The following is a 15548-nucleotide window of genomic DNA, read 5'->3' as shown; positions in this document are numbered from 1 at the left end:
GGCGTGGGTGGTGTGAGTAGGGGGATGAATCAGAGAGGGGTGGGGTGGGCACAAGGGGGCAGAAGCCAGGCAAAGTTAGTGGTGTGGGGGTGAGAGTGTACTTAGCAATTGGAAAATGAAAGCACACCAACATATTAAAAGTCCGTTAAGGTCCTGGATAGTTAAGTGTAATTATTCACTAGAGAAACATTTATTTTCCTATTGTAAGTGTGAAGTTTTTTTATTGTTAATAAGAGTCTGTTAATTATCAAAGAAAGAGAGAAAAAGGAAGAAAGAAAGAGCACACTAGACCCTTCCTGGAAATCACCCTGTTGTTTGTAAACGGGGCCCTGCGTCATCAGTAGGGGGAGGGAAAGGCCTTATACTAGTCTAGGGGGAAACCGAGGCTCAGAGCTAAAATCCAGTGCCAGTGGACATACCTGAGCAGGCCAGCCCTCTGACCCTAGGGCATGCTCATACCCTGGAGCCTGCCTGGAGACCCTCTACCTCTAGGTCTGGCTGGGGGACTCCTAGTCTTTGCTTGAGCCCTCTCAAGCCTCTGCCACTTCCAGGGACTCTAAAAAAAAAAGGCACTTGGAGCCTTTCTTGGTAATAGGCCTGCCCTTTCAGGAAATGACCCAAAGTCTCAACTTAGAACAAAAAGGAGACCCTCAAACTGAATGGGAGCCTCTCCTGTGCTCTCTCTCCTGACTACTCCTAAGATGCGGCAGGCACCCAGAGGCTGCAAGGGGCCCGCCTGGGGTTCCAGCCGCGCTCGCTGCCCTGTTGAAGCTGTTGGCAGACAGGCCTATCTTAGGCCCTCCTAGGTTGACCAGCCTCTCCCACTCCCCTCACGGGGGGCCCCCATCAGCCGGCTGAGGGGCGAAGGCCTCTTGCGGGGGAGCTGGCCTCCCCGCCCCCACGCCAGTGGCCGCCCTTTCCTGGCAGGACAGCCGGATCCTGCAGCTGTCAGGGGAGGGGCGGCGGGGGCTGATGTCAGGAGGGATACAAATAGTGCCGTCGGCTGGGGGCCCCGTGTCCCCTACCGCGTCCACACTCCAGCCGGCCGCCTGCCTGCCGCCTCCTCCGCGCCGCCACCATGAGCCAGGCCTACTCCTCCAGCCAGCGCATGTCCTCCTACCGCCGCACCTTCGGCGGGTCCCCGGCCTTCCCGCTCGGCTCCCCGCTGAGCTCGCCCGTGTTCTCGCGCGCCGGCTTCGGGAGCAAGGGCTCCTCGAGCTCGGTGACGTCCCGCGTGTACCAGGTGTCGCGCACGTCGGGCGGGGCCGGGGGCCTGGGCTCGCTGCGGGCCGGCCGGCTGGGGGCGGCCCGCGCGCCCTCCTACGGCGCGGGCGAGCTGCTGGACTTCTCGCTGGCCGACGCCGTGAACCAGGAGTTCCTGACCACGCGCACCAACGAGAAGGTGGAGCTGCAGGAGCTCAACGACCGCTTCGCCAACTACATCGAGAAGGTGCGCTTCCTGGAGCAGCAGAACGCCGTGCTTGCGGCGGAGGTGAACCGGCTCAAGGGCCGCGAGCCCACTCGGGTCGCTGAGATCTACGAGGAGGAGCTGCGGGAGCTGCGGCGCCAGGTGGAGGTGCTCACTAACCAGCGCTCCCGCGTCGAGGTCGAGCGCGACAACCTGCTGGACGACCTGCAGCGGCTCAAGGCCAGGTGAGAACCCGGTGCTCCCAGAAACCTTTCCACAGGCTGGGCGCCAAGGACCATCTCCCGCCAGTGCAGCGACAGGCCGTCTATCTGTGTCCCCGAGAGCGGAGATGGACTCCGGGTCTCTCTCCTGTGCTCCCGCTCTGCAAAGGAGCAGTTTTCCTGGGAAAATCATGAGGTGGGAAATGGGAGACCTTGGAAGACCAGGTGGCCTGCGGACAGCCCCCGGAGAAAGCATCTTAAGATAATGGGGTGATGTTGATGGCGGTCTGGCGAGCAGAGGGGTGGAGGAAGGAGGCCCAGATGCAGTCAGAAGGAAAGGGGAGGTTGATAGGAGACGAGCAAATCTGAGGCCAGTTGGGAAGGGCAGGGGGGTGGGGACTCAAGAAGTAGCTCTCAGCTCAGCTGGGAGGGTAGAGCGGGAATCTTGGCTCCTGGGCCTGGTTTAGGCTGTGCCGTTTCACAGAGGAGCAGATAACCCAGAGGGAAGGGGAGAGTGTGTGTGCGTGGGGGGTTTCAGCCCTCAGAAGGCTGGGAGGACCGGAAGGCGGGCTCCAGTGGGCTCCCACTATGAGAGGGCAGCAGGTATAGAGTGAGACTCATGGGTCCTGCTTCTGGCAGCCCAAGTGAGCAAAGGCACTGCCTTGCTACCCAAGTCACAAACATTAATTGAACACCTACATGGGCTAAGTTGGGGCTAGGAACCAGGATCATAGAAGTAGATAAAATAGACATGGTTCCTAATCCCAAGGAGGTCACAATCTGTTGGGGACATAGACTTCCAGGGTGTGGCTCTAGTGCAGAAATTGGGCCACTTCCTGTCCCCTCCCCAGTTGGGCGGAGCCTCCTGTCTACCCAGCAGCCAGACCTTTCTCTGTTCTCCGCGCACTGTTGGAGCAGTCCCTGGGCTGGTCATCTCCAGGGCTGGTTTTATCCTTACCAACTCTTTGTCCTGTGTCCCACAGGCTGCAGGAGGAGATTCAACTGAAAGAAGAAGCAGAGAACAACTTGGCTGCCTTCCGATCGGTGAGCCTCTTTGATCCCCCCAGCAACCTTACCCTTCTGTCCCCCTATGTGGCCCCTGGTCTTCCTTGGCCCTGCTTGGGTGATCAGTGACCCTGTCCCTCATGTTTGACCTTTGCCAGGATGTGGATGCAGCTACTCTAGCTCGAATTGACCTGGAGCGCAGGATCGAATCTCTCAACGAGGAAATTGCATTCCTCAAGAAAGTACACGAAGAGGTATGCTCTGGGCCCCCCTCTTCAGGGTCCATAGACACTGGTGAAAGCAGGCGGAGATGGGAAATGGGGGTGCTGGGCTCCGGGAGTGGGGGTGAGAGAGGGCTGTATGGGGCCTGGTAGGAGACTGAAGCCCAGATGCACCCTGCAGGAGATCCGAGAGCTACAGGCCCAGCTTCAAGAACAGCAGGTCCAAGTGGAGATGGACATGTCCAAGCCAGACCTCACTGCTGCCCTCAGGGACATCCGGGCCCAGTATGAGACCATTGCGGCTAAGAACATCTCTGAAGCTGAGGAGTGGTACAAGTCGAAGGTGGGCAGCTTGGCCCCTATGTCCCCCTTAATCCCAGTTTGGAAGTACTTCCTGTGGCTCCACCCATGAGGAGGAGAGTAAGTCGGGTCTCCCTGCTCCCTTGCCTACCCTAACCAGCATTCTGCATCCTCCTCATCTCAGGGCCCCTCTCTGCCCTTAGGTGTCCGACCTGACGCAGGCAGCCAACAAGAACAATGATGCCCTACGCCAGGCAAAGCAAGAGATGATGGAGTACCGACACCAGATCCAGTCCTACACCTGCGAGATCGATGCCCTCAAAGGCACTGTGAGTCCCTGCCCACCTTGCCAGCCCAGCCCTTGCTGCCTGCAGTCACACCCTCATTCTGTGACCTTGAGCTCTTCACATGCCCTTTCTGGGCCTCTGTCTCCTCTATTCAACCACGGGGGTAAAAACAGACAGGTGGATTGCCATTCAGGCCCTCAGGAAATCATAGGGCTTCTCTGTGGGGTGGGGGGGCTGAACAGCGATGCTGCGTTTTATCAGTTCTGTTCTCTGAGTTTTCATGTAACGCTTCATTTGAGTTCAGGGTTCCCGGTTCAGAATAGTTTGACAATTCCTGGACCTGACCATCTGGGGTTGCTTCCCAGCCCTGAGGCTGTCTTTCCCCCATCCTTGGACCCCTAATATCCCCCTACTTCCCACAACCTGACCTTGACCTGGGCGTCCCTTTTCCGCAGAATGATTCCCTGATGAGGCAGATGCGGGAGCTGGAGGACCGCTTTGCTAGTGAGGCCAGCGGCTACCAGGACAGCATCGCTCGCCTAGAGGAGGAGATCCGTCACCTCAAGGACGAGATGGCCCGCCACCTGCGCGAGTACCAAGACCTGCTCAATGTCAAGATGGCCCTGGACGTGGAGATTGCCACCTACCGGAAGCTGCTGGAGGGCGAGGAGAGCCGGTGAGGGGCGGGGCAGGGCTGGCGGCAGGACGCTGGGGCGTGCTGGGGAGCCCACTCCCGCCCCGGGGCGCTTAGCATCACCTCAACAAGGTCTGGAAACAGTTTTATACAAGAGGCCACCGCTCCACTCGTTGCTGAGAATTAACCAAGGCCACCTGGGTAAAAAGTGGTTTAATTAATAGCTTTTATAGAAAGAGAAATATAACTATTCCCTCATCTACCTTCAAAATTAAGATCCAGCAGTATAAAACCATGTTCAGCAAATGGTAATAAAATATTACTGCCAGTCAAGGGAGAGAGGATAGCAAAATGGGGAATGATGAGGTGGGAAGGGGAGGGGCAGCATGTAGAGGCAGAGGGGGGACAGCCTTGTGCGCAGGCTGAGAGGGGGTGCAGACTGTGCACTGAGGATGCCGTGTGCACACACACTCCTACACGCCTGCTCACAGGAAGGGACACAGAATGACGAGCTCAACATGGAAACTCCCTTCTACACACAGAAAACAGCATACAGTTGGAAGGGGACGCATGGTCACCTACTGGGGGGAAGGAAATGTTCTATATCTTGATTTAGACTGGTAGTTACGTGGATGTAGATACTGATCAAAACCCACTAAATTGCATACTAAAGATCTGTGCATTTCACTAGGTGCAAACTTAACCTTAATTTAAAACAGGTCATTAACTAAAAAAGTGATGCCCGTTGATACTCATAAAAATGACGTCGGAAGTTTTAAAGAGTCAGCAGCTGTGTTTAGATGTAGACTTCCGCATAGATTTCAGATTTTGTAGAGTAGTAACACCTACATATGATGACCTTTTAAGGTAGCTAAATGGCAGCTCCTGGGACTTGGCCTTACAAGGGTGGGCCAGAGGTTCCCAGCCTGGCTGGCGGGTGGGCACACACAGTGGATGTTCCTCAGTTCACATCCTGGTGAACTGGAGATTGTGGGGTTGGGGGTATTAGGGACATGTCAGCTGGTCAGAGATAGAATGGGTGATCTTTCCAGAAGGGGCATTCTTGGGACAGATGCAGTTGGCCTTTGACCCCATTCCTAGAGCAGTATGGCAGTGGGAGTGCTGGGGTCCCTGGGACTGGGACAGCCGAGGACGGTGCTCAGGTCAAGCTGTGATAGGTGGTCACAGAAGAAGGTGGCAGGTCCTCACCCTTTGGGAATTTGATCTCTCCCCTTTCAGGATCAACCTCCCTATCCAGACCTTTTCTTCCCTCAACTTTCGAGGTGAGTATGTGCTGGCAGGTGGAGACTGGGGTGGTGGGTGCAGGAGTCCAGCATGGGCACTGCCCACGGCCGGCTGGGAGGGGAGGATGGTACTGTGGGGACAGGACTGGGGTCTGGGGAAGGGAAAACGGGCTGCTGCCAGGTGGGGAGGGGGAGTTTCGGTTGAGGCATCTTCTGACAAAGAGGTCATTTTATTATCTCATGATATTGCATTGACCATGTCCCCTGCGCCTTCTGGGAGTATTGAGCAGCAGCCAACAGCTTTTGTTTCTGTTTATTGATATACTCAAATACTCAAGGAACCAGGGGTGTCCTTGGGGGCTTGGCAGCAGAAGAATCTAGAACTATACCCCCTGGGGTATAAGGCACCCACCGCCCATTGTCTGTCTAGCAAGTTGGCAAGCACCCCCTGCCCCCCCCCCCGCCCCACTGGGCTGCTGGTTGAACACCTCCAAGTTTGCTGGAGCAGGATGTTGGATGCATGTTCACAACAATGAAGCCAAACCTTGGCAAAGCCAAACAATTAGAAGGAGCTCCTGGGGCATTCTGCCATTCTGCCATTAGTAATATGCAGATCGTATGGCTTCCAACCCTGGAGAACAGAAAAACATTCTATAATGATACATTAGGAAAGGGAGTCGGAGTCCTTGGCAGGCTCGCCTTTCCTCGATCAAACCATTTATATCTTCGATGTTCATTTTCATTGGGAAAAAATACATGCTGGCTCCGTGGAGTTACTACATTCACCATAGGCTGGGTGCTCGCTAAGGGATTCAGGAACCCCAAACTTTAATACCAAGGACCTACGTTTGACCCTTCCTATAAAACTCAGAACCTCTCTTTTTAGTTAGGAGTTTGTATAGACACCAAGTGTGAGCCTTGCATTTAAAACTGCTTCACGTTTTTTGAAATTAATAGTCCTATGGCCATGATAGAGCAAGTATCATTGTTACCATTTTACTATGAGAAAACTGAGGCACAGAGGGTCAGGCCACTGGCTACCAACACAATGACTCAGTGACTAACTCCTTCATGTTTCATGAAGACATCAAGTTTCTCATTCAGAGTCTTAAAGAGGGCTGGGGACCATGAGGTCCTCTCAAAGAGTATCTTGGGACTGGACTTTGGGATTCTACCTGTCAGGGTACGCATTCAGGTGGGGTTCTCCTGCAGCCCAGGGGTGGAGAGGGAGCAAGGAGTTGTGGGGGGGATGGAGGTGCTGCGGGGCCTAGGCCTCGGGGGTCCTGGCCTCCTGGAACAGCCCACACCTGGAGCACATCTGTTGGTTCCTGATCTCATCTCGGTGGGTCGTGGGACTAACCCTGGGGTTTGCAGAGCCGCTCGCGGGGCTCAAGGACAGGTGATAAAAGTCTTGCTGAGAAAGTACCGGGTCCATCTGGAGGGGATGGGAGTCTTCTGGGCCCTGGCCCATGGGACAAGGATGGACTCCCAGCCCCTGGAGCTGTCTTGGCCTGGACTTGGTCAGGCTGAGCGTGTTGGTGGATCTGTTACAGAAACGAGCCCTGAGCAGAGGGGTTCCGAGGTCCATACCAAGAAGACAGTGATGATCAAGACCATTGAGACCCGGGACGGGGAGGTGAGCAGTCTGCTTGGTCTCCTTACCCTTGTGGGGGCTGTGGGGTGAGTGTGGGGTCTGTCAGCCAGGTGCTTGCCACCGGCTGGGCTTGTCTGGGCCCCTCTCTGAGGGGAGAGGGCGTCCTGCTGTTCTGCGGGGAGGGGGCTGGCCTGCAGCTCGCAGGGAGCAGGGGACCTGGATCAGACTGGGCTTCTCTTCCTCCCCAGGTCGTCAGTGAGGCCACACAGCAGCAGCACGAGGTGCTCTAAAGCCAGAGACTCCTCTGCCACCAGGGACCGTCCCTGCCCCTGTCCTCACTGCCTCCTGAAGCCAGCCTCTTTCCATCCCAGGGCACCCAGCTACAAGTGCTCCCCTCACAACCTCTGTCCCCTACTCACCAACACCCCTCATGGTCCCCGCAGGGGACATGGCCTGTCCCTGCCAGACACAGGGAGCCCCCAGCAGTGTGAGTCCCAGATGTTGGAAGTAAGTGCGCCTGGCTCTCAGCCACCCTTGGGAAGTGCAGGGCAGGGGCCCACTGGGAGCAGTGGCTCTGCCCCTCCCACCTCTGTGACCCCAGGCTCTAGCCTCTGGCTTGGGAGTGGGCCCCCACCCTAGCTGGGTGTCCGGACGCACACTCCCAGCCCGGGTCAGAGAAAGGGACTCCTCAGTAAGCCGGGCAGGTAACTGGGGGCCTAGTCCCCTCTGGAGACTGGGGGGCACTAAACTAACCCCATAGTCCCTTACATTCCCAGGGTAGGCTTAGAACGCAGGGGCTGCAAGAGGGAACACCCGAAGGTGCCAGATGTGGGAACAGGAGATGCAGAAGGAGAGAGGGTTGGCGGTGCCGGAGCTGCAAGGAGAGGAGAGGAGAGGAGAAAGGCAGAGAGCGGTCTCAGGCAGGTGGCAGGGGCGCCCACCTCTCATGCCTGCCCCTCCCCCACTGCAGGGGCTCTGGACAATAAAAAGATGAGCACAAGTCTAGCATGTCCCCTGTTGTTTTGACTGCCAGGTCTCCACTAGGGGCTCCCAGGGCCCTGTCAAACTGCACCTTGTGATGGCAGGCTCACCTTTCCTCGATTAAACCATTTATATCTTCGCTGTCCCTCCAGCCCAGCCAGACTGTCCCCCAGAGCCAGTCACATCCTTTGTTCCCAGAGCCTCCCAGCCTTGTTTTCAGTGTGTAGTCTATGGGGGAGGGAGCTGGGCGGAAGGGGGGGTTTTGTTGGGGATTCCCAAATACCTCCTGTTAGGCCCCCAGTTCTGGGACTGGCCAGCTGGTCCCTCCTACCTGCTCCAGATCATCAGGGCCCAGGGACGCCATCTGCTGCTCTTTCTGGAGAAGCGTATAGCCTTCTTACCATACCTGCCTTTATGTACAAGGGCCAAGTCAAGAAAAATGACACTGTTAGAAAAATGAGAAACTTGTTCTTGTTTTTGCAGAAGACCCAATACTCGAAAGATGCGCATTCATCCTCCTTTAATTTATAATTTTAATGCAATGCTATCAATTAAAATACCAAAGGGAAATTTGGGGAGATGGGAGGAAAATGTAGAACATATGAAAAGAACATTAGGAAATTATGGGATAAAAGGTTCATACAGATATGTTAAAGGTTTCTGTGGGGAAACGTTAATTATGCAATATAGGGGCTGAGGCAGTTGGGTAGCCACGGGGGACAGATGAAGGCTGTCTCTCTTTTCACTCCTTCCAAAAACGAAATTCCAGGTGGATCAACGGTTCAGGAAGCTTGCTGGATCCGTGTAGGCTTCAACCTTCCTGTCATTCCTCACAGATTTAGGGATTCCTCTCTAGAGATGGGAAGAGGGTAGAGATCACAAACAAAAATTTAGATTGTTTGTAGGTAAAACAAACCTAATGGGATCTTAGTCTTCAGGTTCCTAGTCTGAAGTTTCTAAGTGATTTTTTCCAGAAACTTCCAAGATGTTCTGGTGTCTTTCTCCCCTCCTTGGATACACTCCTTGCTCCCAAGTTGCCCCTTTCCCTCTGGGCTGTGTAGCCCCTCCCTTTAAAAAGGCCCCCTTCTCCTTGGCAGTTCTTCACATCTGGGTCTGGGAGCGCCCCCTTCACCCTTGGTCATTGCTTCCCCCCCTGTGGGCTCCAGATCTACTCTGATTAATCTGGAGATTTCCAAGAGGAAAGGAAAGTGGCATTTCTGGGGTCTTTACACTGGGATAGAGGAGAAGGGATGGGTGAGGGGCTCCTTATCCTTGAGGCTCTGAGGTCGCCACCTCTGAGCTAGTCTCTCTGTGAGAGGAACACCTGGAGGAGGCTGGGCCCAGGTGGATAAGAGTTGGTGTGTGGATCTGTGGGGAATTTCTGGAGCCCCCCATTTTCTTCTCTCCCCTGAATGAGTTATGTGTACTTATCTACCCCACAAAGGACAAGGGACATATAAGCCAGGGTAGGCCTGAGCGGCAGCCCCACAATCCAAAGAAAAGCTTAGATGCAGACTAGACTAAGAGTCAGACCTCCAAGGCCCTGACCCCCACCATGCCTAGATCTCCTCTGCAGCTTTGCCCAACACCGTGGTGAGCAGTCACTGAGCTCTGCTTGAATGTCTCTGGTGTCAGACAGCTTGCTCCCTCCATGGTGGCCCCTTCCAGCTGCGGACAGCTCTGAAAGTTAGAAAGCCCTTTCTTCTCGGCACACATCTGTATCCTGTGATGACTACACCCTTGTCCACAGAAAAGAGAGGAGGCCCAGACCTACCCTGTATCCCATTCTCTGAGCAGAATCTTCCTGGGACTAGAAATTCTGGTTGTGAGCCTCAGTTTTGTCTCTGTCCTTGGGAGCTGGCCAGTGACCCAAGGAAGCTAGGGTGTGGGGAGGCAGGTGTGGTGCCCCTAGAGAAAGACAAAAATAAACCAAAGAAGATCTGGGTCTCACGTGGCCACACACATACACTCCACATCTCCAGGGAAGTTCTGGGTCTCACGTGGCCACACGCATACGCTCCATCATCTCCAGGGAAGATCTGGGTCTCACGTGGCCACACACACACACTCCACATCTTCAGGGAAGATCTGGGTCTCACGTGGCCACACGCATACGCTCCATCATCTCCAGGGAAGATCTGGGTCTCACGTGGCCACACGCATACGCTCCATCATCTCCAGGGAAGATCTGGGTCTCACGTGGCCACACGCATACGCTCCATCATCTCCAGGGAAGATCTGGGTCTCACGTGGCCACACGCATACGCTCCATCATCTCCAGGGAAGATCTGGGTCTCACGTGGCCACACGCACACACTCCATCATCTCCAGGGAAGATCTGGGTCTCACGTGGCCACACGCATACGCTCCATCATCTCCAGGGAAGATCTGGGTCTCATGTGGTCAGACACATACGCTCCATCATCTCCAAAGCAAAGCCTCCCCCTGCTGCTGGGGGCACTGGGCATCTTCTTCAAGGCTCTGAACATTGAGAAACAAGAGAGCTCACAGGAGGCTGACAGGCTTCCCACTAGAGCAGGGGTCCCCAAACTTTTTTTTTCCTTTGGGGCCTTCTGGCAAACACCGGAAGACCTACTAGACAAATTCAAAAAGAGCTGTAAGCACCCAAACTTTTTACACAGAGGGCCAGTTCACTGTCCCTCAGACCGTTGGAGGGCCGGACTATAAAAAAAACTATGAACAAATCCCTATGCACACTGCACACATCTTATTTTAAAGTAAAAAAACCAAAACGGGAACAAATACAATATTTAAAATAAAAACCAAGTAAATTTAAATCAAGAAACTGACCAGTATTTCAATGGGAACTATGGGCCTGCTTTTGGCTAATGAGATGGTTAATGTGCTCCTTTCATTGACCACCAATGAAAGAGGTGCCCCTTCCAGAAGTGCAGCGGGGGCCGGATAAAGGGCCTCAGGGGGCCACATGTGGCCCGCGAGCCCGTAGTTTGGGGACCCCTGCACTAGAGCCATGGTATCTGTTCCAGACCAACTCAGACCTCATCTGCCGGGGCAGAGGAGGAGGAAGGATTGTGGAGGCAAATAGTGAGGCAGAAAGTGTGGTCCGGCAGGCACTTTCTGACCCTATCTGCCCACCCTGGCTACCCTCTCACCTTCTGCTCCTTGAGACAGTGCATCACACCCATTCACCACTTCCTCATCTTCCTCTTGCCACAAACTCGCCCAGGACACTTACGCAAATACATCAGTGACTTTTGGTTCAACACCTAAAATGTCAGCTACCCAAGGGCAAAGTTTATATTGGACTTACTCATTACTGTATCCCTAGTGCCCAGAAGAGTGCTTGGTCCATAGAAGGTGCTCATTAAATATTTAAATACTTGTTGAATGAATACCCACTGGGCACTTTTATTTGCTTTTCTCTAAATTAAATATTTATCAGAAAGGCCAATGGCCCTTACTTCATTCACTAATTCACCCAACATTCACTGGGTTTTACCTTTTTTGCAGGCACATGGTATATCATTGTGAGTAGGAGGAAGCTTCCTACTGCCCAGAGAGGTGGAATGAACTGCCAAGGTCACACAGCATATCTGTGGCCGAGGAGGATGGGGCCCCAGGTTCCTTGGCCTCTGGAGCCCAGATCTCTTTCCATGACACCATAGGCTTGTGATCGCTAGGCAGGGCAGACTGGCAGCACACACCCAGCCGGGCGCCAGGCCGCGGGGCACTGTGGGGCCCATTCTGAGGGACAGATGAGGGCCTTGCAGACAGCTGCCATAAGTGACAGGCCTGGCCAGGCTGACGACTTCTTGCTGTCACAGCCAGTACGGGCTCCTCCAGGAGAGGGCGCCAGTGACTCAATCGGGTCAGTGCCCTTGCTGCCCAGGCCTACGCACCCCTGGGTACCTGCCGGTGAATGCCCTCTTTGCAAATATTCGTATAAGAGAAACACAGCCATGTTCCAGGCTCTGTGCCAAGCCCTTTTTAAATAGTTAATATTCATTTTAATATTTAATATAATAATTTAAAGCCATCACAACAACCTAAGTCAGATCATGTAATTCCTCTGCTCAAAATCCTCTGAGATGACTTTTGGGTTCACTAGGAATAAAAGTGCCATGGCCTACAAGCTGCTAGACTGTCCGGCCTCATGTCCAGCCACTCTCCCATCCCTCTGTCCGAGCCCACTGGCCGCCCGGCTCCTCTCGGAGCCCCGGTCTGCCTGGGCCAGTCCTACCCAGACTGTCCGGCCTCATGTCCAGCCACTCTCCCATCCCTCTGTCGGAGCCCACTGGCCGCCTGGCTCCTCTCGGAGCCCCGGTCTGCCCGGGCCAGTCCTACCCAGACATCTGCACTGTTGCTTCCGCACCAGCGAGGCTCGAACCACCCTGTGTGAAAATCCAAGCCCCCACCACATTCCTATCTCCATTACCCTGTTCCGTTTTTTTTTTTCACAGTGCTTATTGCCTTCTAAATATCTTTATTATTTCTGTATGTATATATCTTTTTTTGTCTCCTTCCTCAAATATAAACAACACAAGTGGAGGAATTCTTGTCGGTTTTATTCATTGCTAAAACCCTAGTGCTCAGAATAGTGCCCAGTAAAAATATTTGTTGAATGAATAATAAACCTTGAGTTAGATCACTGCCATTTTATAGATGAGGAAACTGAGACTACAGATGATGTCAGTATCACACAATGCATTGATCCAACCAACTAACCGGCCAACATTTACAGAAACATCTACTATAATTCATGCAAATCCTTTAGGCACGGTACTAGGTGGCTTTGGGTTATTGGTTTTTAAAAACAGTCTCTCGGTTGACCAGGCGGTGGCGCAGTGGATAGAGTGTCAGACTGGGATGTGGAGGACCCAGGTTCTAGACCCTGAGGTCGCCAGCTTGAGCGTGGGCTCATCTGGTTTGAGCAAAGCTCACCGGCTTGGACCCAAGGTCACTGGCTCGAGCAAGGGGTTACTCGGTCTGCTGAAGGCCCACGGTCAAAGCACATATGAGAAAGCAATCAATGAACAACTAAGGTGTCGCAAGAAAAACTAATGATTGATGCTTCTCATCTCTCTCTATTCCTGTTTGTCTGTCCCTATCTATCCCTCTCTCTGACTCTCTGTCTCTGTAAAACAAACAAACAAGCAAACAAAAAACAAATAGAAAAACAGTCTCTAGTTCTTTATTTTTAATGTTCGATCTGCTTTCAGTGCTTTGTCCCTACATTTTAACCTTTTATTTTAAGAATTCAATTTACAGCCTGACCAGGCGGTGGCGCAGTGGATAGAGTGTCGGACTGGGATGCAGATGACCCAGGTTCGAGACCCCGAGGTCACCAGCTTGAGTGCGGGCTCCTCTGGTTTGAGCAAAAGCTCACCACCTTGAACCCAAGGTCGCTGGCTCCAGCAAGCAGTTACTCGGTCTGCTGAAGGCCCGTGGTCAAGGCACATATGAGAAAGCAATCAATGAACAACTAAGGTGTTGCAACGTACAATGAAAAACTATTGATGCTTCTCATCTCTCTCCGTTCCTGTCTGTCTGTCCCTGTCTATCCCTCTCTCTGACTCACTCTCTGTCTCTTTAAAAAAAAAAAAAGGGCCCTGGCCGGTTGGCTCAGCGGTAGAGCGTCGGCCTAGCGTGCGGAGGACCCGGGTTCGATTCCCGGCCAGGGCACACAGGAGAAGCGCCCATTTGCTTCTCCACCCCTCCGCCGCGCTTTCCTCTCTGTCTCTCTCTTCCCCTCCCGCAGCCAAGGCTCCATTGGAGCAAAGATGGCCCGGGCGCTGGGGATGGCTCTCTGCCCTCTGCCCCAGGCGCTAGAGTGGCTCTGGTCGCAACATGGCGACGCCCAGGATGGGCAGATTATCGCCCCCTGGTGGGCAGAGCGTCGCCCCTGGTGGGCGTGCCGGGTGGATCCCGCTCGGGTGCATGCGGGAGTCTGTCTGACTGTCTCTCCCCATTTCCAGCTTCAGAAAAAAAAAAATGAAAAAAAAAAAAAAAAAAAGAATTCAATTTACAGTTAAGAATCCAGCTCATCATCAGTGGTTGCCAGAGGCTGGTGCAGGGGGCGTGGTGGGCTACAAAGGAGATGCTCAGGCAAATACTTAGGGTGATCAGACTGTTCTGTGTAGTCCTGGAGTAGCGAATACGTGATTCTCTGCATTTTACAAAACCTAAGAACTTCACAGTACAAAGAGTAAGCTTTAATGTATGCAAACAACAACGAAAAATTTCATTCCTTCGTCGACCTGGAAATGCTGAGGTCGCCGGTTCGAAACCCTGGGCTTGCCTGGTCAAGGCACATATGGGAGTTGATGCTTCCAGCTCCTCCCCCCTTCTCTCTCTGTGTCTCTCCTCTCTCTCTCTCTCTCTCTCTCTCTCTCTCTCCCCCTCTCCTCTCTAAAATGAATAAATAAATAAAAAAAAATTAAAGAAAAATTTCATTCCTTAAGGCTCTGAATCCCTATGAACATAATTCAGTGTTTAAGTTGTTTCTTCTCTACCCTCTCCATGCACACACACAGAAGCATACTTGGACTTTTCCAGAATGAAGGTGGGGGATGAGGGGACAGGGGACGACATCAGGACACTTTCTCCATCTCCAGATGACTCAGGGCTTCTCCTGTGGTTTCTCTCTGCCTCCCCAGCTTCATTCTTCAGGGCTCAGCATCAGACCTGGGCCTCTCACCTGCACTTTAAAACCCTTTTTATTTTAAGGTGATTGTCAAGTTCCATGTGGTTACAATACAGAGAACAATACAGAAATTGCCTGTGTACCCTTCACTTGGTTTCTGCCAATGGTAACATCTTGCATAACTCTAGTATAATATAACTAGGAAATAGTCAATGATATAGTTCACCCACCTTCTTCAGAATTTACCAGATTTAAATGCATTCATTTGTGTGTGTGTGTTTGTGTGCGTGTCCATGCATGCACAGCATCCATGTATTTAATTCTGTGCAATTTTATCACTTGTGTAGATCCATGTGACTACCACCACAGTCAAGATACAGAATTGTCTGACCTGTGGTAGTGCAGTGGATAAAGCGTCAACCTGGAAATGCTGAGGTCACCAGTTCGAAACCTTGGACTTGCCTGGTCAAGGCACATATGGGAGTTGATGCTTCCAGCTCCTCCCCCCTTCTCTCTCTCTGTCTCTCTTCTCTCTCTCTTCCTGTCTCTCCCTCTCCTCTCTAACATGAATAATTAAATAATAAAAAAAAGAAGATACAGAATTTTTCCATTACAAAAGTTTCACTATATTTCTTAAAGTACAACCCTTGGATACATCAGTCACCTGGGGCACTTGTTAAATGTGCAGAGTCCTGCTCAACCAATGAGTGCGTGGATGGGTAGGGCAGCAAATAGATATTTCTTCCTCTCTCTCTAAAATTAATAAATAAAAAAATTGTTTAAATGTGCAGACTCCTGGACCTTCCCAGCACCTCCTACTGAACCTGCATCTCTGGCAAGGGGGCTTGACCATCTGTACTTTTTGCAGGCACGGATTTTGAGAACCACGGCTCTGACTGGCCTCCAACTCTCCCATCTCCAAACCACCCTCCACACTGTGGCTACCAGAGGGATCCTTATAAAACACAGCTCTGACCATGTTCTTCTGCCAATTAACAGCCCGCAGCAGCACCCACATGTCATCAGGA

General features: G+C 52.8%; 1 protein-coding gene and 1 non-coding gene across 2 annotated transcripts; one reads left to right on the top strand and one right to left on the bottom strand.

Annotated features, from left to right (window-relative positions):
* Window positions 1-1009: 1009 nt before the first annotated feature.
* DES (desmin) lies at window positions 1010-7919 on the top strand. Its single transcript, XM_066279867.1, has 9 exons — window positions 1010-1653; window positions 2613-2673; window positions 2793-2888; window positions 3037-3198; window positions 3359-3484; window positions 3898-4118; window positions 5316-5359; window positions 6874-6956; window positions 7163-7919. The coding sequence occupies exons 1-9, from the start codon at window positions 1079-1081 to the stop codon at window positions 7202-7204; spliced, it is 1410 nt and encodes a 469-aa protein (XP_066135964.1). The 5' UTR covers window positions 1010-1078; the 3' UTR covers window positions 7205-7919.
* A 2540-nt stretch (window positions 7920-10459) lies between these two features.
* LOC136307177 (U7 small nuclear RNA) lies at window positions 10460-10522 on the bottom strand. Its single transcript, XR_010725849.1, has one exon. It is a non-coding gene; the product is annotated as a U7 small nuclear RNA (small nuclear RNA).
* Window positions 10523-15548: the final 5026 nt, after the last annotated feature.

This window comes from Saccopteryx bilineata, chromosome 5 (genome assembly GCF_036850765.1).
Source record: "Saccopteryx bilineata isolate mSacBil1 chromosome 5, mSacBil1_pri_phased_curated, whole genome shotgun sequence".
NCBI lineage: Eukaryota > Metazoa > Chordata > Mammalia > Chiroptera > Emballonuridae > Saccopteryx > Saccopteryx bilineata.
This window is presented reverse-complemented; position numbering and strand designations above follow the sequence as displayed.